Below are 25,832 nucleotides of genomic sequence, written 5' to 3'. Positions count from 1 at the left end.
GGCCACCCCTTACAGGATTGAGGTGTCTGGCAATTGATAGATAGTTAATGGGAGTTCTAGATTTTGTCCAGAAGTTTCACCCCTAAACAGGGGGGCTTCACCTCCCAACTCCCCTGTAACTTTAACTAACCAGGATTAACACTAAACCTAACCTAGAAAACCCTCAGTAACTCAGACCTTAACTTGGTTTCAACCTATCTGAATTTTCCTAATCTGGTTCCTGCAAATAACACCCATTTTGTATCAGAACATCTGACAGCCCATGCACGCCATTAGAAAATTGTGCCTAAACTTAAACACACGTTAGAAGCATCTGACATCCAGCTCAGTGCAAGTGGTAAACTTTCAGAGTACTGTACAGTACCGGTAATAAACCAGTACATATTTTACAAAATTTACCACTTGCACTGAGCTGGATGTCAGATGCTTCTAATATGTGTTTAAGTTTAGGCACAATTTTCTAATGGCATGCATGGGTTGTCAGATGTTCTGATGCAAAATGAGTGTTATTTGCAGGAACCAGATTAGGTAAGATTAAGGTAGGTTGAAACCAAGTTATGGTCTGACAGTTAGTGAGGGTTTTCTAGGTTAGGTTTAGTGTCAGTCCTAGTTAGTTTAAGTTACAGGGGAATTGGGAGGTGAAGCCCCCCTGTTTGGGTTCGGTTAGGTTACCTATAATGATTATGTTATATATAGTTTTGACTGGGTTAGTCATTTGTTTTAAATTGCATGCAACTGAGTACATTTGGTGCACTGACACTTCCAGATGGTGAGATCAGTACAGTAAACACAGTGCTGCAGGTGAACTGACCTTACCTACCTACCAGATCGGTATATTTTGTGTCTTATTCACATTTTGTAATCTAAAATCAACATGCAACTCTGTGTTGCATATTGCACGAAGATTGCTTTCCCTAAAATTGTTAATAGAATCATGTTTGCAGAACTCGTTCATTTTCACATCCATCGAACCTTAGGAGTGCAGTAGATTTTAAATTGACTCTGCATTTGTATTTTACATTTACATTTAGAAATTGTTGACCATGCTAATTTTTAAGGTTTGTGATGGGGTGATGAGAGATGTAAAAACACAAGTAATGGAGAGAGGGATGGCATTGGTAATGAATGGTGATGGATGGAATATCTCAAATTTGTTGTGTGCTGTTGATGCAGTACTACCGGGTATTTGCAAATACCGAACAAGAACTTGGTAGACTAGTGCAGGATTTTCGGATGTCTGTGAGCGTCATGCCTTGAAAGAAAATGTAGAAAAGAGTAAAATGATGGTTATTGAGTGAGAAGATAACTCCCAGTGTGATGTCACAGTGAATAGCGAGAGACTGGAATTGGTGAGAGAGTTCAAATACCTGGGTACACTGATAGAAAAGACAGGAAAATATGCAAAAGAAGTGGAAAGTAGAGTGACACAAGGAAGAAAAGTAGCTGGTGCTATGAAGGCCTGAGGCTTGAGTGTTGCAGCTGCACGAGGCGTACAAGAAGGAGTGTTAATGCCAACTTTAACATATGAATGTGAGACTATGGTGTAGCATGAAAATGAAAAGGCAAGAGTGAGAGCAATGGAGATGGATCTGCTGAGGAACGTATGTAGAGTACAGAGGGTGGATAGAATATGAAGTAATATGATTCGTGAAAGATGTGGAGTGAGGAAGTCTGTGGATACCAGAATCGAAGAGAGTGTACTGAGATGATGTGGGCATGTGGAGAGAATGGATAACAACAGAGTGGTGAAAAAGGCATATCTGAGTGAATTTGAAGGAGGGAGGAGGTGAGGTAGGCCAAGGAGAAGGTGGAGAGATATGGTGGATGAGTGTGTGAGGAAGAGAGGTATGGAAGTCAGTGAGGCTAGGGACTGACAAGAGATCGAGCTGGCTGGATGAATGTTGTGAGAAGAAGTGCATGATTAGGGATTTGGCACCCCATTTTAACATGACAGCGTCCGGATTGACTCTATCGGATACATTTATGTGAAGCCACAGAATCTGGTGAATGTTTTTGGTATATTATATAGAGCCAGGATTCTGGGGGCTCGAATGAATGAATCGAAGCATGCCCCATTGGACTGGGCCAACTTGGGCTGTCTGGACATTGCTGCTGCTCACCCTGCCCTAGGGAAAGGAGGTCCAGATGATTACGGTATTAACTGAATGTTGTATGTATGAATCAGGATCTGGCTTAGTTCACTGGGCATGATGTTGATAGTTCAAGATTCATATCTTTTCTTTCCTCTTTTCTGGAACATATCTCACTCTGTCTTTAGATTAAAAAAAAAAAAAAAAAGTCATGCTGATGTCACTTTTCAGGATGACAAGGCTTACCATCAGAAGAAGAAGGAAGATGAGAAGAAGATGAAGGAGATGCAGGCACGAGCAGCAAAGGGAGGACCTTTGGGTATGTATTTTGTTAGGAAACTTGGACACCTCAGCAAAGACATACTGTAATGTAAAAAAGAAAAACAATTTTAAAAGTGTAATACTTTAGGTTTGTCAGCTTCCATACATTGATTTCTCCAGTTTATTCACCATGTCCGGTTACACCATTGGCTGACAAACATGATTTTACTAGCCTACCCAGCACTGATCTGTTAACTTCTTATGCAAGCCTAGAAGTCTTTTGCAGGGAAGGGATTAGAAGCCATGAATATTCAATGTAGCTTGACATTTTTACTTCTTAATGAACCGGGCTAAAATTTTTAGTTTGCCAGATATGCTGAACCATTGGTTTGACCCACAGACAGACATTAAACAACTTCTCCTTCCTTAACATCACTCATTTATTTATGAATCTTATCAGTGCTTTGACATTTCCATTTACTTCAGCAGAGACCTGTAATGTGTGCAGTTTTATGGGTCCTGAACTAGTTTTATGTACAGTGGATTCTCGAATTTTGACAGTTTAGAATTCGACGAATCAAATTTCGATGCATTTTGGAGTGGTCTGCCTACCTCACTTTTCGATGCAATGCCGCGTGTTTCGATGCTCTCAGGGCCAGATTCCAACCAAAACAAGCAAAGATAATATTTTTGATGCAAACCAAAATGCTAGAAGTGAAGGCAAATTCTAAGAAAAAAGTATGAACCTAACCTAATATCGTATGTGACGTGCTCTCAGTGCCAGACTCCAACCAAAACAAGCAAAGATGATATTTTTGATATGAACCAAAATGCTAGAAGTGAAGGAAAATTATAAGAAAAAGTATGAGCCTAACCTAATATTGTTTGTGACGTGTCAAGAAGAGAATTAATATCAGCATCATTTATTCATATGTGAAGCATTCGATGATATGGTTCCAAGACAATTCACCATCAAGTCAATTCGCTGTCAGATAATTCCCCATCAAAACATGGACGATTTCCCGTCAGGACAATTCGCACCCTGGACGATTCCCCATCATTCTATAAATATACTTACTGGTATTATTAATTAATCAATACCTGTACTTTAATAACTCGAAGATATAACAAATTAAAGGAAAAGAATCAGTAATAGAAATACTAAAAAAATGAATTACATGTGGTAGCAAATACAGTAGGCAGAATACTGAAACAAAGAGAAGTACAGTAATTATGAATATAAGGAGCAACATAGAAATGAACAATGGAGACTGAGGAAAAAAAAAAAAAAGTTATGTTGTTTAAGGACAAGAGCTTCTGAATGGGAGTAGGCACCAACAACAACAAGCCATGTGCAAGGTGATGTTCTGTTGTTGGCAGCCATCTTGCGACTGTCCTGCCAGCAGCCAGCCCTCTACAGCCAAGTGCTGCATTTCCAGCCTGTACCTTCCACGTGTGGACATGCATATCATTGCAATTTAGTTGTACATATTTTCTTTGTATTTTTGTCGCAGCTTACCTGTTTCAAAATGGCAAGCAAGCGTGGTTCTTCGGGTAGGAGTGGTAATGGACAAGAGCAGCCTGGCACCTCTAAATCTTCGCAGCCAAAGGAGAAATGGCAATACAGGAAAGGGGAGAAATACACCAAGTATACACTTGCTGACAGTATGCCAAGACAATGCTGAACTACAGTTGCTTAACCACAATTATAGTTCATAAAGTTTACAGTGGGTGTGGGCAAAAAATCATGATTTTATGTAGTTAGGTTCAGAGGCCCCAGACCCAAAATAATTTTTCCCATAAGAAGTTCAGTTTAAATTTCGATGGTTTGAATTTCGCGGTGATTTTTAGGTACCCATGCCCATCGAAATTCGAGAATCCACTGTACTTTACAAAGGAAACAATCTCTCACCAGAGCATCATTGCCTTCTGTCAGATAATTTCTTGAGTGTATGGAAGAGTTTTGTTATTTGGGGGACATGTTATATGTTGGAGACTGTGGAGCTGGAGTTAGCTGTAAGCTTTGCTTCCATACGTTAGACCTGCTATCACAATACAGTAGCCTCTCAATAATCTGACGTAATAGAGCCAAAGGCATGTCTGGGTAATAAACAATATCCCCCCTACTATGCCCAGACCCTACCTAAACCCAACCTCTACCTAACCTTTTTGTACAGTACCTCTGCTTACTTTGGTAGTTTTCCAGTCATTTGTTTTTCCTTCCCGTTCTGTTATTTAAAAAAAAAAAAAAAAATCGGGCATATTTAGATATCAAAACACACATAGGAGTACTGAAAATAATTTTCAATACCAAGAAACCCATAAAGAAAAAAGAAAAGAAAAAAAACTAGCTATACCCTGCTGTATGTACAGTACCCCTCCTAATTTTGGCAGTGTTTTCCCGGTCATTCTGCCCTATTTAGGCATCAGAATACACATAGGAATATTCAGAGTAATTTTAAACACCAAGAAAACCATGAAAAAAAACAAACAAACAAACAAAACCAAAAAACATCCTACCTATACACTACTGTATGTACAGTACCTCTTCAAATTTTGGTGTGTGTTTTTGGTCATTCTGCCATATTTAGACAACAAAAACACACATAGGAATATCCAAAGTACTGCTAAACTCAAGAAAACCATGGAGGAAAAAAAAAAAAAATGTACAGTACCCCTCCAAATTTTGGCAGTGTTTTCCAGTCATTCTGCCATATTGAGACATCAAAACACACATAGGAATATCCATATTAATGCAGAACACCAAGAAAACAATGCATGAACAATTAAAAACCTGAAGACTATTGGAAAATCAGTTATCACTGACACAAGTGATAGCTGCTCCCTGGGTACACACACACAAAAAATCCCACAGGCAAATATGCCACCGGAAATTGGCTATTCGGGTATAAATGGTGTGCCATGATCTTTGCTGGTGTTTATACTGTAAGAAAAGGTAATAAAAACACAGAAAACTGATGAGTAAAATAACAAAACTGCAGTGAGAATAAATGGTGTCCAAGAGTAAAACTTACCTTTGTATAACTTCCCACCATCCTAGTGCAAAATTTTGCCACACCTTTCAAGAGTTAAGCACATGTCTAGATACAGAATTTTATGAGCTTTCTCGTGGATTTCACGGAATTTCAATATGACCAATAATATTCAAATAAATTGCCAAGCACTAAAAAGTCATGGGTCAGTGCTTTCAGCTCGAAGGAGGGGAGGGAGTGAGGGGGAAGCTGGAATGCCCGGCTAGCAAGGTGGGGAGCATGGGAGGGTATGGAGGAGGAATGGGGAAGGGGGGAGAAGCAGTGCTGTGGGCAGGATTTTCACCTTTCTGTCACGAGGCAGACGGGCACTTGTACCATGCATTTATTTGTGGCTTGTGGTCTGTGTTAGACATGTGGTGTTCATTTGGAAACACAACTTCCGGTGACCGGGCGACTTTGGACATTCAGTAGAGAGGCGGATGGCCGCTGTCACCAAACGTGTACTCGTGGCTTGTGGTGTGTGTTCAACGCATGATGGCAGTTGGGAAAGACTTATCCTGGTGGCCGCACCACTTTGGATACGTATTTGGTGGAAGTGCATATGGAGTTTTGACCGCTTGTGGGTTACAGTCGGTATTACTTGGGTGCTGGAGGTTTGTTGGGAGTGATCAGTCCAGCCTGCAACTTTGACCATTCAGTACAGGGGCTCATGGATATTCTGTCTCTGGTTGTAGGTTACGGCCTACCTCCCGCTCATGGCTTGAGCCCAGCGGCCATAATCCCGAATGTTTGAACATGTCGGCCGGCCGGCCAAAGTTCTTGGGGACTTTTATGTCTGTATAACAGCAAGTAAATTCGGATAAGGGTTTAAAAGAGCCAAGGTCCAGCATCCGGATAATGAACAGGGCCAGATACTGCACCTCTGGATAAGTGAGGGATTACTGTACTATCACAGTTACTTTTTTACTTCCATGCTCACTTCCCTGTTTATTATCACTGCTTTCAAAGCACGAGCAACCTTTCTTCCCTGTTGTACCCTTTCAAGCACTTCCCCCTCCAAACTTCCATCCCTACTGATCACACTACCCAAGTACTTCAATGCACTCACCTTTTCCATTTCCTCACTATCCAAACTCACTGAGCATTCAGTGACTTCATTTCTCTCAGTGACCACCACTTTACTCCTCCCTACATTCACCTTTAGATTCCGTGTCTTACACTTCCAAACTCATTCACCAAGCCTTGCAGTTTCCCTTCATTTTCACTTAACAATATAGTATATATCATCTGCAACCATTTCACCACACACACACTCCATCAAATCCTGGGATTTTCCCCATTGCGACTTTCTTCACTGCTTCCACAACTTCCACCATACTAATATCGTCCTCCCATCTCGTCTCCCTCCCTCTCCCAGCCATTCCCCATCCATTTACACTCGCATTACTTTCATTCTCTATGTTTAACAATTCCTGAAAGTGTTCTCTCCATCTGCTCACTTTTTCTCCCTGCTCCACTATCACTCTGTCATTTTTATCTTTCACTCTCCTACTACTTTCTTTATCACCCTGTCTAACTCTACCTACTTCCAGAACATTTTCTTACATTCCCTCCATTTTACACTCAAATTCCTTCCAAATTTCTCATCCACTTTCTTCATGCTGTCTCGTACTAATCTTTTCAGCTTTCTGTTCCCTCTCTCAACTTCCACCTTTCCTCTGCTTCCCATCCACTCACTATATGCTTCCTTCTCTTGCACCACAGCTTGTGTCACCTCTTCATTTTACCATGTTGTTCCTTGCACACCATTTCATCTTCTCTTCACCCCACAAACTGGAGTTTTTCTGTTACAGATTACTTAAACACTGAATGTCAACAGAAGACTGCACACAGTGGTTGATGTTCTTCATTTTCTTTGGAATGACCATAATGATTTTCAAGGTTTAGTTATCTGTAACAAAAAAAATCTCTAATAATTTCAAACTTTGTGGAATCATTCAACAAAGCAAACTTCGTGCACTTTCAGTGAAAACAGCATAGCACATATCCTACCGGAGTCCACAAGATTATTGCCCCTTGTACTGTACTTGCTTTATTACAGAATTAAAACATTTGCTCCCATGGAAGCAAGCTACAGTACTTTTTTTTTTTTTTTTTTTTTTTTTCATGTGAGGAAGAAGAAACCAAAGGCCATGAGCCTGCAGTAACAGTTCCCTCAAAGAGAAAAACAAAATACAATAGAGAGCCAAATTCAAGATCTGATCATTTTGAGATGCCTGGACACACTGCGTTTGAAAGACTGGAGATCATAGGCAGCAGGAAATACAGACAGAGGGAGACAGTTCCAGAGCTGACCTGTGACAGTTCCAGAGCTGACCTGTTGCATAAATGAAAGACTGGGAGTAATGGTTAACTCTTGCATTAGAGAGTTGGACAGAAAAGGGATGAGAGTTTGATGCCAGACGGGTGCTACGCGCCTGTCGTAGAGGTGGAGGAATGCAAGCAGACAGTTCAGAGGAGCAGTGACCATTAAAGTAGCGATAGAAAAGAGATAAAGATGCAACAGTGCGGCGAAGAGACAGAGGTTGAAGGGAGTCAGTAAGAGGAGGAGAGTTAATGAGACGAAAAGCCTTTGACTCCACCCTATTGAGAAGGGCTGTATGTGGGGAGCCTCCCCACACATGAGAGTTGTACTCCATACAGGGGCGGATAAAACCCCCGTATAGAGTCAACAATTGTGCAGGGGTAAAGAAAGAGCGGAGTCGGCTTAGCACACCCAATCTCTTGGAAGCAGATTTTACAAGAGATGTAATATCATCTTTCCAAGATAAGTCCCGAGTAAATGAAACCCCAAGCATGTTCAAGGATGATGCGGGATTAAGCTATTAATAAACATTAATGGGTATACCTGTGGAAGATTTTGTCGGGTTGGTAGGTGTAAGAACTGAGTCTTAGATGCATTAAAAACAATCATATTATTTTTACCCCAGTCAGAGATACAAGCTAAGTCAGACATTAGGTGTGCCATAGCCTCATCCCTTGTTTGTTGAGGCAACTGTTGAGATGCGCGTTGCGGGAACGGAATGGAAAGGTGAAGGGTGGAGTCATCAGCGTATGAGTGGATAGGGTTAGATGTACAGCTTAGAAGATCACTGATGAATAAAAGGAAGAGAGTTGGTGATAGGACAGAGCCCTGAGGAACACCACTGTTGATAGATCTAGGAGAAGAACGATGGCCGTCTACAACAGCGGCTATAGAACGACCAGAAAGGAAGCTAGCGATGAAGACACAGATAGAAGGATAGAAACCGTAGGAGGGCAGTTTGGAAATTAAAGATTTATGCCAGACTCGATCGAAAGCCTTTGAGATGTCAAGTGCAATGGCAAAGCTTTCGCCAAAGTCCTGAAAGGAGGATGACCAGGAGTCTGAAAGGTAGGTGAGAAGATCGCCAGTGGAGCGTCCCTGACGGAACCCATACTGACGATCGGAAAGAAGGTTGTGATAGGAAAGATGCCTTAAAATTTTTCTATTGAGAAATGACTCGAAAACTTTTGAAATACAGGACGTTAAAGCAGTTAGACGATAGTTGGAGGGTTGGGAGTGGTCACCCTTCTTTGGGACTGGCTGAATGAGAGCAAACTTCCAGCAAGAAGGAAAGGTACAAGTTGACAGACAAAGGCAAAAGAGTTTGCCTAGGCAGGGTGTAAGCACAGAAGCACAGCTTTTGAGAACAACAGGAGGGACCCCATCAGGCTCATATGCCTTGTTAGTACTGAGGCCAGTGATGGCAGAAAATACATCAACTGAAGAAATTTTAATGTCAGCCATGAGGAAGTCAGAGGGGGGAAGTGATGGAGGAACAGCACCAGAATCGTCTAAGGTGGAATTGGAGGAGAAAGTCTGTGCGAAGAGATCTGCTTTATCAGTAGAAGAAATAGCTACAGAACCATCAGAGTAGAAAAGAGGAGGGAAGGATGATGAGGTAAAGTTGTTAGAAAGATTTTTGGCAAGGTGCCAGAAGGAGCGGGAAGAATTCGAGCTGGAGAGTTGAGAGCATTTAGTATGGATGAAATTATTTTTAGTAGACCGAAGAACAGACTTAGCACGATTCCGGGCAGAAACGTAAAGATGATGTGATTCAGGGGTGGGTTGGCTCCGGTACCTTTTGTAGGCCCTCTCCTTGTTGCGGATAGCATTAGAACAAGCGTGATTAAACCAAGGCTTTCTTGCGTTAGTCAAAGGATATGAGAAAGGAATGTATGCTTCCATGCCCGAGAGAATAACCTCTGTAATGCGCAAGGCACACTCAGATGGCTTCCGGCCACGGAAGCAATAATCATTCCAGGGAAAATCAAAGAAGTACTGCCTGAGGGCCTCCCAGTCCGCGGCTCCAAAATGCCACAGACGACGTTTCCCTGGAGGGTCCACAGGCCGTACCGGAGTGATAGGACAGGTTAAGGTAATAAGGTTGTGATCAGAGGAGCCCAACGGAGAGAAAAGATTAACAGAGTAAGCAGAAGGATTAGTTGTGAGGAAGAGGTCAAGTATGTTGGAGCTCTCTCCAAGGCGGTCAGGGATACGGGTAGGGTGCTGTACAAGCTGCTCTAGGTCATTAAGGATAGAAAAGATGTAGGCTTGTTCACCAGGTGGATCCGTGCTCTTATACCCCCGTGGGGGTAGGGGGTTTTCAAGAATACTCCCCCAGTATCCCTGCTTGTCGTACGAGGCGACTAAAAGGGTTGGTGGTGGGTTAGTGCCCCACCCCGTAAAAAGAACTAACTAAAAAAGCGAACAAAGCGCCTCGGACCTGGACGGACCATACGTTGACGACTTAGGAACGGACAAAGGACATTCTTAGGGTGGGAACGTGGAATGTGAGAGGAGTGAATGATGAAGTGAAAGAGAGAGAGATCGTTCAGGTGCTTGAGGATGCAAAAGTGGATATATGTGGATTGACTGAAACTAAATGGAAAGGTGAAAGGGTGAGAGAATGGGAATATGGTTTAGGTATATGTGCGGGAGTCAATGAAAATGAGAGAGCAAGAGAGGGAGTATGTCTGATGATAAGCAAGAAGTGGAAGGAGAATATAAGAGAGTATGGAACAGTGGGTGCAAGGATTGTATGGGTGAGGATGAAAGTAGGTATACAAGCGTGGGCGATTGTATGTGTGTATGCCCCGACAGAGGATCGAGTGGCAAGAGTGAAAGATGAGTTTTGGGCGAGTGTAGAAGTGTGTATGGACATGTTTGAGAGGAGTGAGAGAGTGCTGTTGATTGGAGACATGAATGGCAAAGTTGCGAGTGTACAAGTGGATGGAGTGGTTGGTCAGTGGGGTGTGCCAGCTGACGTAGATGGGAATGGAAGTGCTTTGGTGGACATCTGTGCTTGTAAGGGGTTGGCAATAGGCAACAGCTACTTTCGGCATAAGATGATCCACCGGTATACATGGAGAGTAATGAGGAGGATGGATGGTGAACTTGTTGAACAAAAGGCAATGATAGACTACGTGTGTGTGGATGAGCGAATGAGAAGACAAGTGTTGGATGCAAGAGTGTGGAGAGGGTGGGGGAATGGAGTCTCGGACCATCACTTAGTGATGGCCAAGGTAGAGCTGCAAAGAAAGTGGTTATGGAGACGAAGGGGGAGACAGGAGGAAGCAACTCCTGTGAGAAGAGTGGAGAAATTGCAAGATAGTGAGAAAATGACAGAGTATAAGAGCATAGTGGAAGAAAGACTGGGAAGGGATGAGCTAGAGCAGATGGAAGGGGTGGAAGACGTATGTAAGATATTCACGGAAGAGATAGGCGCAGCGTGTGAGGCGGTTTGTGGAGTGAGGAGAAGATGCTAGGGTGTGCAAGGGACAGCATGGTGGAATGATGAGGTGAAACGAGCTGTGGAACAAAAAAAGAAGGCATATAGTGAATGGTTGGTGAGTAGAGGTAGGGGAGAAGATGAGAGAGAGAAGAGAGAGGTATATGTGAGCAGGAGAAGGGAGGTTAACCCCTACACCGCGGGCTTGTTTACCAATTACTTGCGTGTCCCGCGGGGTTATTTGGGCTCCGACAGACTCTCAAAAAATATTTGCTAAAAATCAGTTATTAGTCCTAGAATAATAAAATTATATATGCTTATAGCACATACCTTCAGCTTTCTCCTGGAATGATTGTTGAGCCTTCGTCAGTTTCCGTAGGACTTGTGGAGACCTCTGAAGTAGGGTAACTAAGTCTCCACTTTACACTTCCCGACAACCCGTTATATGATTACCACAGCCAGATACAAACACTATAAACACTATTCTACCATTTTCAAGTAGTTTGGGATCCATACTGAAAAAAAAAACAGTGTGAAAGCAATGGAAATTACGAGCGCGTCTGATCGCCGCACTTGCCCTAGTTCGCTCTAGGCACTCTGTCATTTATTATTCATAAAACCCCTCACACTTTATATTTCTATTACTATATCACACTTATATATATCTGGAGTCTTTCTCCATAAGTTTCATTCAGTCGTATTATTTTATTGTCACTGAAGTCATTCTATTTTTCAGTCAGTAAAATACGAGAGAGCCACGGATTCACTCTCACTGTTATAACATAAATTATTTGTACTCATATTCTTATATTACTAATTACTTACATTACTATTTACATTTTCTATTCTATTTTCAATATTTACCCTTCTATTTTACTTACAATATGTTATTCACTGTCACTTTCAGTAAGATGAAACTATAGTACACTGTTCAATCATATGAACTGAACATCCATTGCTTTCACCTGCTATTTACACATTATTTACACATTATTTACACATTATTTCCAAATAATTCTGCTTCCACACTTGCACTGTTAGAACTGCTTCTGGCTGTGATAATCGAAGAAGCAGGTTACACAGAGGGGAACCTGGCATTCAGCGCACTGCCAAGAGGTGCGTTTATGCTCAGGTGTGCGGCGTGTGGTATGCGCACATACCTGACACCTGCGACCGCAGCCTTCCTTTTCCCTGTGGCAGGCATTAGCTCAAGTCTGTGCCGATCCATATACGCCCTCTGCTCAAGTCGGTCGGGAAGTGTAACTGGATGGCGCCTTGGAGTTGCTGCTTGCACCTTACCATATTTTTCCAGCAGCTGCTGGACACAAGTCCTGGCGAACAACAACCTCAGGGAGAAGGACTTGGGTGGCTTTACCTTCATCTTGTACAGGATGAAGGCGTTCAGCATCGTCATATCTATGAGATGCAGAAAAACTTTCCTGTACCACCTAGTATTCTTCCTGAGGCAGTCGATCTCACCAATCATCATGTCGGACTTGTCCACCAGCCGCATGTTTATATTATAGTCCAACACAGCATCAGGTTTCATCACAGGTTCGCCTGTCCTACGGTCGACCTTCCCACTGTCTCTCATCTCCCCTTATGTACGGTGGTGAGCATGTGCACGACTCTCTTGTCATGCCACCGTATTGCCAGCATCTTCTCAGACTTGCGTAGGTGCACGTTCCCCCTCGCTGCGAGCCTCCTGCCTCTGGGAATTTGGGGAAGTTGGCACGATTACTTTTGACAGTGCCGCAGGAGCCAATGCCGTGCTCAGAAAGGTATTTGGCAAGTTTCGGTGCTGTATAGTAGTTGTCTGTATACAGCACATGATTCCCACCAAAATACTTTTCTAGGAGCACTTTCACTACACAGCCTGAGAAGCCAAGGGGGTGTGTTTTATCGAGATCGACAGTGCTGGCTGAATATATGACGAAGTCAAGGATGTACCCGTCTTACAGTCGCACAGTACAAAGAACTTAATTCCAAAGCGATGGCGTTTGCTTGAAATGTACTGGACAAACCGAAGACGTCCTCTGAACAGAACCAAGGACTCATCAATGACAACCTTCTGAAATGGGTGGAAGAATGACATGAACTTATCCTTCATTCTGTTCAGAATCTCCCGGATCTTCCAGAGTGGGTCGGTTTGGGAAGGTACATCATTATCGGCAAAGTGCAGGTTTCCCATGATGTTCCGGAAGCGATCTCTGGCCATGTACTTGTTGAAGGTCGGTGAGGGTAGTAAGGGGTCCATGGACCAGTATTCTTCCAACTCATGCTTCTTGGAGTGTGGCATAAGAAGCATGAGGGCAAAGAACACATACAGCTCCTGCACTCCCAGCATGGTCCACTGTTGCATCTTGGCTGCACCTGTACCACTAGCAGCACGTTGTGATTCGAACCTGTTAGTCTCATCACATATGTGCTGCATGACTTCGTCATCTAGGAAGGCCAAAAGGTAGTCGACACACTCAGCATTTTCGTCCATAGTGAAGGCAGGCTGAACTCCTGACGAGCTCTCATCGAAAACCAGGTTTTCGGGGACAAATCTGACCCTTCCGTCCACGCGAAGGCGTCCAGGATTCCCTGGCGTGGCGGTGGAGGGATGGTGGTGGTGGTGGTGGTGGAAGTTGGCTGAGAGGGAGGCTTATCACGGTCAAGGTCACTCGCACTGACCCTAGGTTGCCGTACAGCACTAGCAGCCCTTACCCTACTAGCTACACTACTTCTCACTCTCTTAGATCTACCTCTACCTCTACGGCCGGTCTTCACTGTTGATGCTGGTGGTGACTCCGACGACGAAGACTCCGGAGATAACTCAGCCGACGATGATGATGAGATGAGTAAAGCAGGGCTTGGGGAACGGGGAGGTGAATGATCTCGTGACTCATGGCGGGCTGGGTCACGTGGTGGCATTGTTCTGGGGCTAACACGCCGCCTTTTCACTCCCTTCCCAAATTCTTTTCCTTCCTGCACTAAAGGCTCCTTTCCCTTTGAGCTACACACAGATTCACTAGTAGGAGCACTTGTTGTCGCTGTTTCTGGCGCGATAAGTTCACCCGGCTCATCACACGATTCACCGGAATCGTCAAAATCGCTGTCCATTATTATCATCGACAATTCAGCAAGTTCTCGTGCCACTGCAGAGTCACTGAGGCCTTTCCTGCTTGCCTCAACACTTTTCTTGGGGGTAGAGGTCACGGGGCCCTTTGCAATGGGCGCAGAAGCGGCAGGAATGGCAGGGCGCGAGTGCGACATGTTGTCTCTGCAGTGGAGGACAAGGAACTAAATGCCGCGGCTTATCTGAGAAGGGAAGGGTTGACAATGACACTTTAGGCTGACTGCTGCTAACTTACAGGCTAATTTTTTATAGGTAGAAAATCTCGGCAATAAATAAAGAAATAGGTACTTCCAGGTGAATGTAAATGTCAATTAGGATTCTCCCTTCCTTTCTGATATATATTTTTATTACAGACATCGATTACAAGGCATAAATCAAAGGGGAAATTACCATGGTAATGTAGCGAATGAATGCACGTGAGGTTTTGTCAGGTGATAATTGGGCAATTTCAGGAGTATAACACTATCACTTACCTGTTTTTTTTTGGTATATATTATTGGGTAAAAATATTGGGCATAGGGCTTATTTCAATGGATGAAATCTGTGGAAAAAGAAGAGGGAAATTTCCGTAGCGTAGCTGGCGTGAGAGGTGAGAGGAGAGGGTAATGGAGGGCAAGTAGGGAGGGGAGTCAAGAAGGGGGTAAATTATCTGAGAAGGGAAGGGTTGACAATGACACTTTAGGCTTACTGCTGCTAACTTACATGCTAATTTTTTATAGGTAGAAAATCTCGGCAATAAATATAGAAATAGGTAGTTCCAGGTGACTGTAAATGTCAATTAGATTCTCCCTTCCTTTCTGATATATATTTTTATTACAGACATCGATTACAAGGCATAAATCAAAGGGGAAATTACCGTGGTAATGTAGCGAATGAATGCACGTGAGGTGTTGTCAGGTGATAATTAGGCAATTTCTGGAGTATAACACTATCACTTACCTGTTTTTTTTTGGTATATATTATTGGGTAAAAATATAGGGCATAGGCCTGATTTCAATGGATGAAATCTGTGGAAAGAGAAGGGGAAATTTCCGTGGCGCAGCGCGGCGTGGGAGGTGAGAGGAGAGGGTAATGGAGGGCAGGTAGGAGAGTCAGGAAGGGGTTAAAATAGCTAAAATGTCAACAATGGATGGGAGTACAGATGAGATTTGGAGTGCTGACTAGTGTTGGACATTGGCAGTACTGATATATGATACAAGCCACCACTTGAGAGCCCGGGATAATTCAAAATAACACAGAATCACAAAAGTGACGCCCCGCGGTATGATCCATTGTAGCCGAGCGTCACGAAAGTGACGCCCCGCGGTTAAGGGGTTAAGAGACTGGTGAAGGAGAGTAAAAAGAAAGTGGATGAGGAGTTAGGGAGGAATCTGAGTGTGAAATGGAGGGCGAGTAAGAAATTGTTTTGGAAGGAGGTAAGAAAGTAAGGCAGTGTGAAAGGGGAAATAGTAGGGGAGTGAAAGATAGGAATAATAGATTGTTGGTGGAGAAGAGAGAGAAACTGAGGAGATGGAAGGAGCACTTTGAGGATTTGTTGAATGTGGAGAGTGAGAGCAGTGCGAGTATAAGTGGTTGGGGAATGGCTGGGAGAAGAAGAGATGAGAGGAGGGAGGAAGAGATCAGTAGGGCGGAAGTAGTGGAAGCGATGAAGAATATTAAGTTGGGAAAGGCCCCAGGAATTGATGGAGTGTGTGGTGAAATGCTTAGGTATGGGGGTGAGATTGTTGTGGAGTGGATATGGAAGTTGTGTAGATTGGCTTGGGAAGAGGGAAGGGTTCCAGAGGACTGGAAATCAGGTATAATTGTTCCTTTATACAAAGGAAAAGGAGAGAGAGAAATATGTGGTAACCATAGGGGTATTTGCCTACTTAGTGTGACTGGTAAAATATATGGTAGAATACTCATTGATAGGGTTAGGCATATGACAGAGGAGCTAGTTGGAGAAGAACAAGGGGGATTTAGGAAGGGAAAAGGGTGTGTAGATCAGATATTTGTTCTAAGATGTTTAGTGGAGAAGTATCTAGAGAAGGGAAGGAAAGTGTATGCTGCCTTCATGGACTTGGAGAAAGCTTATGACAGAATAGATAGGCAAGGTATGTGGAAGGTATTAAGAATATATGGAGTGGAGGGGAAATTGTTGAGTGCTGTGAAGAGTATGTACGAGGGAGCTAGAGTTACGGTGCGAGTGGATGGTGAGCTGAGTGAGTTCTTTGATCTTAATGTGGGACTGAAACAGGGTTCTGTGATGTCTCCATGGCTGTTTCATATATACATGGATGGGGTTGTAAAGGAGGTGCAGGGTAGGGCAGTGGATGTGGGGGTGGCTCTAATGAATGAGGGTGAGATTTGGAAGCTTCCGGTGTTGCTGTTTGCTGATGATACAGTACTTTTGAGTGAAGATGAATGGGAGTTGCAAGGTTTGGTGAATGAATTTGGGACAGTGTGTAGGAGGAGGAATCTGAAAGTTAATGTAAACAAAAGTAAAGTTATGGTGTTTGAGAGGAATTAAGTCACAGAGTGTGCAGTGAGGATGGATGGTGAGGATATGGAGAATGTGAGTGCATTCAAGTACTTGGGTAGTGTGATGAGTAAGGATGGAACTTTGGGGGATGAAGTGCGTGAAAGGGTACAGCAGGGAAGGAAGGTCGTTGGTACACTGAAAGCAGTGATGAGAAATAGGGAGGTGAGTATGGAAGTTATGAAGTCACTGCATGATAGTACTGTATTGTGATCCCTACCCTGACGTATGGAAACGAGGCATGGACCTTGCAAGAGGGGAACAAGTCAAGAATGAGAGCAGTGGAAATGAGTTACTTGAGAGGAGCATGTTGAGTGACGTGGAGGGACAGGTTGACGAATGAAGAAGTGAAGGAATGATGTGGGGTGGATGTGGATGTGGTTGAGAAGATTAGGAGAAATACACTGAGGTGGTTTGGACATGTGAAGAGAATGGAGAATGAAAGACTTACTAAGAGGGTGTATGTAGGTGAGGTGGAGGGAGGGAGAGGGAGAGGTAAACCGAGGATGAGGTGGAGGGATGGAGTTGAAAGGTATATGAGGGAGGGGGGAGTGAGTTGGGGGGAGGGTAGTCAAATGGTGGGTGATAGAGCGACTTGGAGGCGTTTTGTCTGCGGCCACCCTTTGTGGGATTAGGGCGTCGGGCTATAGATAGATAGATAGTTTCGAAAGGAGCCCAGTTATGTGCTTGTTGAGAGAAGGTTGCATATAAGTATTAATGACATGATGGGCTGAGGAAGGTGAAAGCGAGTGGCAGTACTGTAGAGTTTGTAAGGAGTAATGAGAATGAAAGAGAAAGAAGACAGGGGTAAATTCTGAATCTAGAAGCAGAGTAGATTAAATTGCTATAGAAGCTGGAAACTAATTTGGTTACGGTGAACAGGTAGAAATGATTCGTTTTCGTTTTCATTTTTAAAGGCTCCAACATGCTTGCATGTGTCGGCCTTGGTCACCTAATTGCGGCTTTCCATGCTGCACGATCCATTGCAGCCTCCCTGTTCAGTCCCTTAACCCTGAGGTCACAATGACCTCGTTCCATATCTTTCTCGGTCTACCCCTCGTAACCCCACCCCCAATATTAACACTTCTCACCTTCCTCACCCAATTATCATCCCCCATCCTCTCCACATGTCCAAACCATCTCAGTCTACCTCTCCTCATCACAACACCAATACACTCCAGTCCCATCCTACCTCTCAACTCTTCCATCGTTAACCCAGCCCCTCCAGGCCTTGGACGCAGGGACGCGCTGCACATCCACCTAATCATTGTCATTTCTGTACGTCTGAGCTGGCGAATATTTTCCTCCTTCACTGCCCAGGTCTCACTACCATACAGCATTACACTCCTAATACATGCTGCATACAAAAGACCCCTTAGCACGTAGGGAGAGTCCTCTCAATGTCAGGAGAGGCCAGAGCTCCCTGAACTTCTTCCAACCACTTCTCACCCTAGCCAGAGAGTTAGCTCCAGCCCCACCTCCAGCACACAACATGTCTCCCAAATAACAAAACTCTTCCACACACTCAAGAGATTCACCAGCAAGATCAATCCTTTCATGCCTGACAATCTCCACCTGCTCACACCGTACACATAAAATCAGCATTATCTTGCAGTCTACCTCTGATACCACTACATCTCTTATGCACCTATTTATCACACACACCGCACAAGATGGAATTACTTCCCACGCCCTTGTGGCAAACTGCACATGGCCACTCTCCATCGTCTTTGGCAGTACCGCCACCAACCCTAGATATCATCACTTTTGTTTTATCTGCATTTACCCTTAAACCCTTGTGCCCCATACCATCTCTCCACTTCCTAAACCTTTCCTCCGCCTCCCTTTCGTTCCCTGCAATCAACACCAAATCATCAGCATACAACAACTCCCACGGGAGTCCGTTTCTAAAGTCACGTGAAAGGGCTTCAAGTACCATGATAAACAACATGGGACTCAAGACTGACCCCTGATGCACACCAACATTCACGGAAAACTCATCACGCAAATCTCCATTCACTCTTACCTGGGTGTGAGCACCCACATACATAGCCATAACCATCCTAATCAGCCACTCCTCCAAGCCAAGCTTTCTCATTGCCCACTTCACCACCTCTCTAGGGACTCTGTCAAAGGCCTTTTCCAAATCAACAAAAACAAAACAAAGATCCCTTCTCCTACCAATATATTTTTCCTGAAGCTGACGAACAATGAATATTGCATCAGTGGTCCCCCTACCTGGCATAAACCCAAACTGCATCTCATCAATATTCACTCTTTCTCTAATCATACCTTCTAAAACTCTCTCCATTACCTTTATTATCTGATCTAAAAGCTTTATACCTCTATAATTTCCTCTTTCCAGGGCATCACCCTTCACTTTATACACATTTACAATTACACTCTTCAGCCAATCATCTGGGACAACACACTCATAAATAATCCTATTTATCAGGTCAGTGACTAAACTCACCCCTATATCGCCTGAGGCCTTCAACATTTCAGCAGTCAACCCAGACACACCTGCTACCTTCCCCACCCTCATCCTGCCTATTGCCTCACTCACAGTAGCAGTATCAATCAAAGGCCAAGGGCCAGACACTGGATCTGCTGGCTCCAAACCTTCCCTGTTCCAGTCAAACTCCTCATTCAACAACCGGTTATAATGCTCTCTCCATGCATCTTTAATATCCTCACTGTTCACCACTACCCATCCTTCATCATTCTTCACACACTGCTCACCTATAATATCCCGATTATCCCTCTTCACTTGACCTGCCACTTTAAATATCATATTTTTTCTTTCCCCATGATTTAGGTTATCAAGTAATAGTCTCTGTGACTCAGACTTTGCCCTGTATACCTCTCATCTAGCCCTATGCTTGGCAGCCAAATATTCCTCTTTGCTACCACCCTTCTTCCATTCCCGGAAAAGCCTTCTTTTCTCCTTAACTGCAGCTTCTACACCTTCATCCCACCACCAAGTTACTTTATGTCTTGGTGGTCCTTTTGTCCAACCGCATGTTAAATCAGTAACTCTCAAGAAATTGTTCTTGAGGGCTCTGTACTATTCATTAACGCCTCTGTCTACAGCTCCCTGTTCAGCCACCACTCTCATCAACTCGCTATACAAGGCATCCCTTACCACTTGGTTTTTCAGCTTCCATATTTTCCTCCTAGGTACATAAGTCCTCTTTTTCATCACTTGTTCTTTAAGCACCATATCACAAATCAATAGTTTGTGCTGCTGCACACACTTCTCACTTCCTATAACTTGAACATCCCTCACTAACCTCCTATCAGCCCTCCTAACCAGAAAATAATCTATCCGACTGCTGTTTCCCCCAGACTCATACATAATTAACTTACTGTCTCTTTTCCTAAAATATGTGTTGCACACAATCATGTCCGTTGCCTCCCCAAACTTGAGTATCCTTTCCCCTTCTGCATTCCTTAGACCATACGCACATCCCCCATGCACTCCTTCATAACCTTGTGCTGCTTCACCTACATGACCATTTAAGTCCCCTCCCAAAATCACTATCTCATCATCCCGCATACCACCCACTACATGTATTAAATCATCCCAAAATCTGTCGTTCTCTGCTTCATCCAATCCTGCCTGTGGAGCATATGCCGATATAATCACAACTATCTTTCTACCCAACAGAATTTTCACTACCAATATCCTATCGCTTACTCTCAAAACATTCATAACATATTCCACCCATTTCTCCGCAACCATCACACCAACACCTCCATATCCGTCTGTCCCCCCCTGCCAAAACAACTTATAGCAACAGTCCATCCCAACAATCTTTCTGGCTGATCCACCCCTGTACTGGACTTCCTGCAAACACGCCACATCCACCCACCTCCTACTGAATGCCTCAACGACTTCCCCTGCTCTTCCCCTCAAACTTCCCACATTCCATGAACCCACCCTCATCCCCATGGGTGATTTACTGTCCTCAGGCTTGCTTTGAAACTTACTTTGTTTTGTCATCTTCAGTGTTAATAAAGAGGGAACAGACAGCACAGGTCCCACTCACTGCACAGTCCCAGGTCCAGGCAATGGATCTGGGACCCCTAGCCCACCAGCTTACCAGTGGCTGTGGTAGTGGCCTCGGGGCACCCTGCCAGGACAGCTGCAGGGACACCCTCCAAGCGCGCCTTGACACTGCAACTATCCCGCCATTATACACCCACTGATAGGGCAGCCTCCTGGGGCGCTACTCCCAGGTTCGGGCCCCTCTCTATTGGGCGGAAGCGGCAGCCTGGGAACCGCAATGCCCTGTACCCTCTAGCACAGGCCTGAGCCCCATCTCGCCCTGGACCCACGATCTATGCTGGCGGAACCCCTGCCACGCCTCCCCCCAGAAGTCCGCCACTAGGTAGTGGGGGCAAAGTTTTCTGGCCGCATGCCCTTGCTGGCGCCAACCCCTGTAACATAGTGGGATACGTTGTGTGAAATGTAAAGTGCATGTGGTGTAGTGTATAGATAGTTAGAGGAAATGTTTGGGAGAGTATGTTGGTCTACTCTCCATGTTGCTGTCACTGAAAAAAAAATTTATCTGACTGTTTATAGCCAGATGCCATAATCCTGTAAAGGGTAACTGTTTGTCTTTGAATCAGTTATTTTACAGGGATGGACACTAACCTTACGTCAACCACCTCTTGACACGTAGGGAACACGTATGGGTTGGTTATATGGTTACCACCCAGTGTTGTACATGGTTTCATGGCATACGGGAAACCATTAGGCTTGTCACTCAGTGTAAAACCACCTGAAAAGGAAAGAAAAGTAATAAGAATGACACGAAAGATTGAGAAAGAAAAGTAATAAAAATGACAGGAATGACTGGAGAAATAGGAAGAGAGGAGGGCAGACAGAAAAAGAATGATAAAGGTGAAGTTGTAGGCAGCACTACGTCAAGTGAGTGGATGATGGTTGCCACCTCCTACCATCTTGCTTTCAGAAATGTTGATTATCCTCCTTTGAGAACTTCAGTGAGCCTGTGCATTGTACTAGAGATATTTAAAGCTTCAACTAAATCTGGCACAAATACATATACAGTAAGTGTGAAAAATGTAATTGAGGAAAGCAAGTGTGAAAAATGTGAATGATGAAAGAAAGAATGCTAACAGGTGCAAGAGAAATAGGAACAAATTTGTATAATATTTTATGTGGATGAATAGGAAGTAAAAGACCAGAGCAATGACAAACACGATTGGATGTTGTGGCACCAGTAGCTGTTAGTGTGGTGTATTGCTGTTTTTTTATAATTGAAGTTGATGTGAAGTTGATCATGTACCCAGTAATTCCAGTGTGGTGCCAACTACTTGCCATCATAACTTAGAGAGGGATTGTAAAAATTTAATAAGCTAAAAGCTACATGTGCATGATAAAATTTTCCCTATTTCCTTTTTTTTTTTTTTTTCCCCTGGCCAGTGACACATTATATGTTCTTGTTGCCATTAGGTAATTTTATTCAGCTTTAAGACAGACATAATCCTCAGTAACTTCATCACTACCAGGCTGTGATTCTGAACTGAATGTAATTACCTGGGACTATGAGATTACAATTTGTAAAGTTGTTACTGTGTTGAAAGGGGCTAATTTGATAGGTGATTATTTTGTTGCTTAAACCTGTGTGTTTGTTTTGTTTGTTTTCCAAGGTGAGACAGTCAGTTATTTTTGTAACATGGCTGACAGCAACAACCATGATTTTATTATAACTAGGGGGGAAAAAGTTTGCTTTAGTCCATCAGCAGCTGTGGGTTCCCTGGATGAAATAAATTTGTCATATATTGTCCTTATTATAATTCCAAGATGTACCAGTAATAATTTGAGATGCTTGAGGAACTTTAATGAGCTTTGAAATTAAACAAAATCGTATGGTGTTAGCATGAATAAGATAACCAAGTGCTCTCTAACTGTAGTGGAAATGTTAAAATGCAACTATTGATGGTAATTTTGTTTGCAGCATCTGGTGGCATCAAGAAGAGTGGGAAGAAGTAAAAGGGGCTCAGTCTGGCTAAGTCATGACTCTCACCCTCAACTCGTCTTCACACACATCGTCTGATGCATTTTGTTTTCATAAATAAAGGATATCAGTTTTAAAATATACGGTAATTTACCCATACATTAGTTTAATATTATCTCCTGTCATACATACACCCATCACTCCTCATCGAAGACACATAAACAATACAATCACTCTTCCAGACTGACACAACGTTAGAAGTAGTCACTCAACGTCACATCTGGTCACAAACAAGAAAACAACACTTTCAACATTTACTTCCCCCTAACACTTCCTACACTGTACCAGCACAACACAACCCCTGACTCATCTCTCTGACACAGACACCTAACTCTGTCACTGCTGGAGGCTTTAACAGTAAAACTAGTGCATGGTATGAACACAGTCAAAACCACTGCAGAGGCCTCAACGTTGCTTCACAACTTGACATGCACGTTCCCAGTGACTCTCACAATACATCCTATTCCCACACCTGGCAAACTGCATCCCTTCCTCCCCAGACATCCCATTCTGTTCTCCTGCACCTGCACTCAACACCACTTGGCAAACAGAATCCAAACTCGCAACAGATCATCTCTCCATCATTGTCGCTGTAGAAACACAACCCAAACCAGAGCAAATCACAATTCACATACAAACAACAGGAAAGTAGACTGGACAAAATTCACTGAAGACAAAGAACAGCTTTTCAGCACACCCATCACCAGCATTAACAGGCACATTACAAAGTTATGCAGTATCATAATCAGTGGAGACAAATGCCAAACTCCATGAGGCAACAGAAGATATTATAACTCAAACTTTACACTGGGGAATGCCTACCTTCTAAGACATCATGACACACTTAAACACAGCTCTCCTCCAAACACACACACTATCTCAAGGCTACAAGAACTAGATGAGATCAACAGCAAAACTAGTATGGTATGAAAAAAGTGGGAAATTGAAAGGCCATTTGAACAACGCTTAGACACTCCACAGACACCTCTCGCTTCTACAACATACTTAACATGATCACAAAAACCACAAACTCACACTTCCAAGACACATACCAACACATCTCTTTCTACAAAGTGGAAGCAAATGTACCTGTTAACCCCTGTGCAAACAAGTCACTCAACACCAACATGCACTGAATCAGGAAACCCTCTCAACATAGTCCTTTCCACTCAAACACAGTGCCAATCTCTTCACTCCAGAACAGGCACATAACACCAAGAAAAGTTACAAGCACACAGTTGGACAGCATCAGCAAGCAGCACCCAAAACATTTAGGTCACAAAGCATCCAGGCCCACACAAACATCAGCAACTATTTGTATGCACAATGGCATTCCCAACGTTTGGTAACATGGAACCATCATCACACTTAAATCAAAGACCCTACACTCCCATCTTTGTACAAACCCATAACACTACTTGGTGGAACATTCATAGTTCTGAATGCCTCAACATAGCCACTCCATGTCCCCCTTACTGCTTCACAGCACCACCTACCATACACCTCACTGACTAATCTCACAACAAGCACTGGATGGCAACTCTGCAACACCTGCGCAACAGGCCCACAGCCAGATTTTTCAAAGGGAGAGGGGTTCATTTCTGCTTAACTGACTTGCGTAGCAGTCGGCTGGTCAAAGGTCTGCTGGGTGCTTGCTGTGGGGGTCTGGGTGTATGCATAAGCACTGTTGAGAAGCAGCACAAAACTTCTGAACAACAGAGAATGACTCTCTTTGCACTATGTTAAAAAACAGACTGAGAAAGTAAACCTTTAGGCAGGTTGGGGGGGTTGTCTGACCCTCCCCCCCATTACTACAGGCCTGCACAATGCTTACTGCTTAGCTACTACAATAGATATAAGTAAAGTCTTCTGTGCTGTAACTCAACACAAACTAATAAAGATATCCAACACAAACATAGAGAACAACACTAAGCAGTGGCTTATCAACTATATACTTTGTAACTGGCCTAGCCCTGGGCTCCTACACTTCTCATGGGGCAACACAGGATTAGTTGATGGATGGATGGATGGACATGCACAATTTCAGGGCAAGTCATCACGAACATAAAATTTCCATAACGGAGTTCCACATGGTTCATTTCTCTCGCCCACATTCTTCATTCAGCCTACACATTTATGAAATGCTCACACCCCAACCACCCACAAACATTGCCTCATATACAGATGACATCATACAACCACACACTACACTGTAGACCCAGTGTAGTCACTGAAACAGGACTGCAGATTTGGGATGAGGACAACAGTAGTAATCACAGCCCATCCACTGCCACACTCATCAGCAACAGCAAACACAAACACCAATACTCTCCCACAACGCACTCGACAGTGTACATGTGATCCACACCCGCTCCACTAAGATCACTGGAGTGACATAAGACACCTGACTCACCTTTAAGGACCATGTACATCAAGAGGTGGTGTATCCCCAGACTTGATGCACTTGGGACAAGGCCAGACATTGGGCAACAAAGAAGAAACATTATCTTTACATACAATACATTTGACCAGTGACGTCCTGTGCCTCCCCTACATGGGCTGCCATCCTTTGACTCACTGCAATACAAATCATACGAAACAACATCCTACACATCATCACTGACTGCAGCAAAACCACTGCCACAGCTCACCTACTGATCACTCTGAAACTCAAGTCCAGGGGCGCACCCAGGAATTTTCTAATGAGGGGGGGGGAGCGTAGTGAGGTGAGGTCAGGAAATCCGATAATTACTGGGAGGTCATATGCAGGTTTAGAGTCAGAGAGCTGCTGGCTCATGTGTTACTCTGTACTTGCCAATTTTTCATGTTTTGCCGTTATCGAAATAAATATATATTAATTTTTAAAGGACCCAGAGAGCTAAAGAGGGGGGCCCGGGCCTGAGCCCCCCCCCCCGGGTGCGCCCCTGCTCAAGTCCCTGTTAGAGACTACCTAGATATGCAGGTCACACACTTCTGTGCAACAGCC

General features: G+C 43.7%; 1 protein-coding gene across 1 annotated transcript in view; it reads left to right on the top strand.

Moving 5' to 3' along the window:
• The window catches only part of LOC145416028 (translation machinery-associated protein 7-like), a 35,520-nt gene extending 12,583 nt beyond the window's left edge, over positions 1–22,937 (top strand). Inside the window, exons 3-4 of the mRNA XM_080285131.1 lie at positions 2,322–2,409; positions 22,787–22,937. Coding sequence (XP_080141257.1) covers positions 2,322–2,409; positions 22,787–22,821 — 123 coding nt within the window. The 3' untranslated portion in view covers positions 22,822–22,937. The remainder of the gene's footprint in view (positions 1–2,321; positions 2,410–22,786) is intronic.
• The last annotated feature ends 2,895 nt before the right edge of the window (positions 22,938–25,832 follow it).

This window comes from Coenobita brevimanus, chromosome 13, assembly GCF_032717465.1.
Source record: "Coenobita brevimanus isolate Jiangsu-jjx chromosome 13, ASM3271746v2, whole genome shotgun sequence".
Classification (NCBI taxonomy): domain Eukaryota; kingdom Metazoa; phylum Arthropoda; class Malacostraca; order Decapoda; family Coenobitidae; genus Coenobita; species Coenobita brevimanus.
Note: the sequence above shows the minus strand (reverse complement) of the source record. Positions and strands in the feature narration are given on the sequence as shown.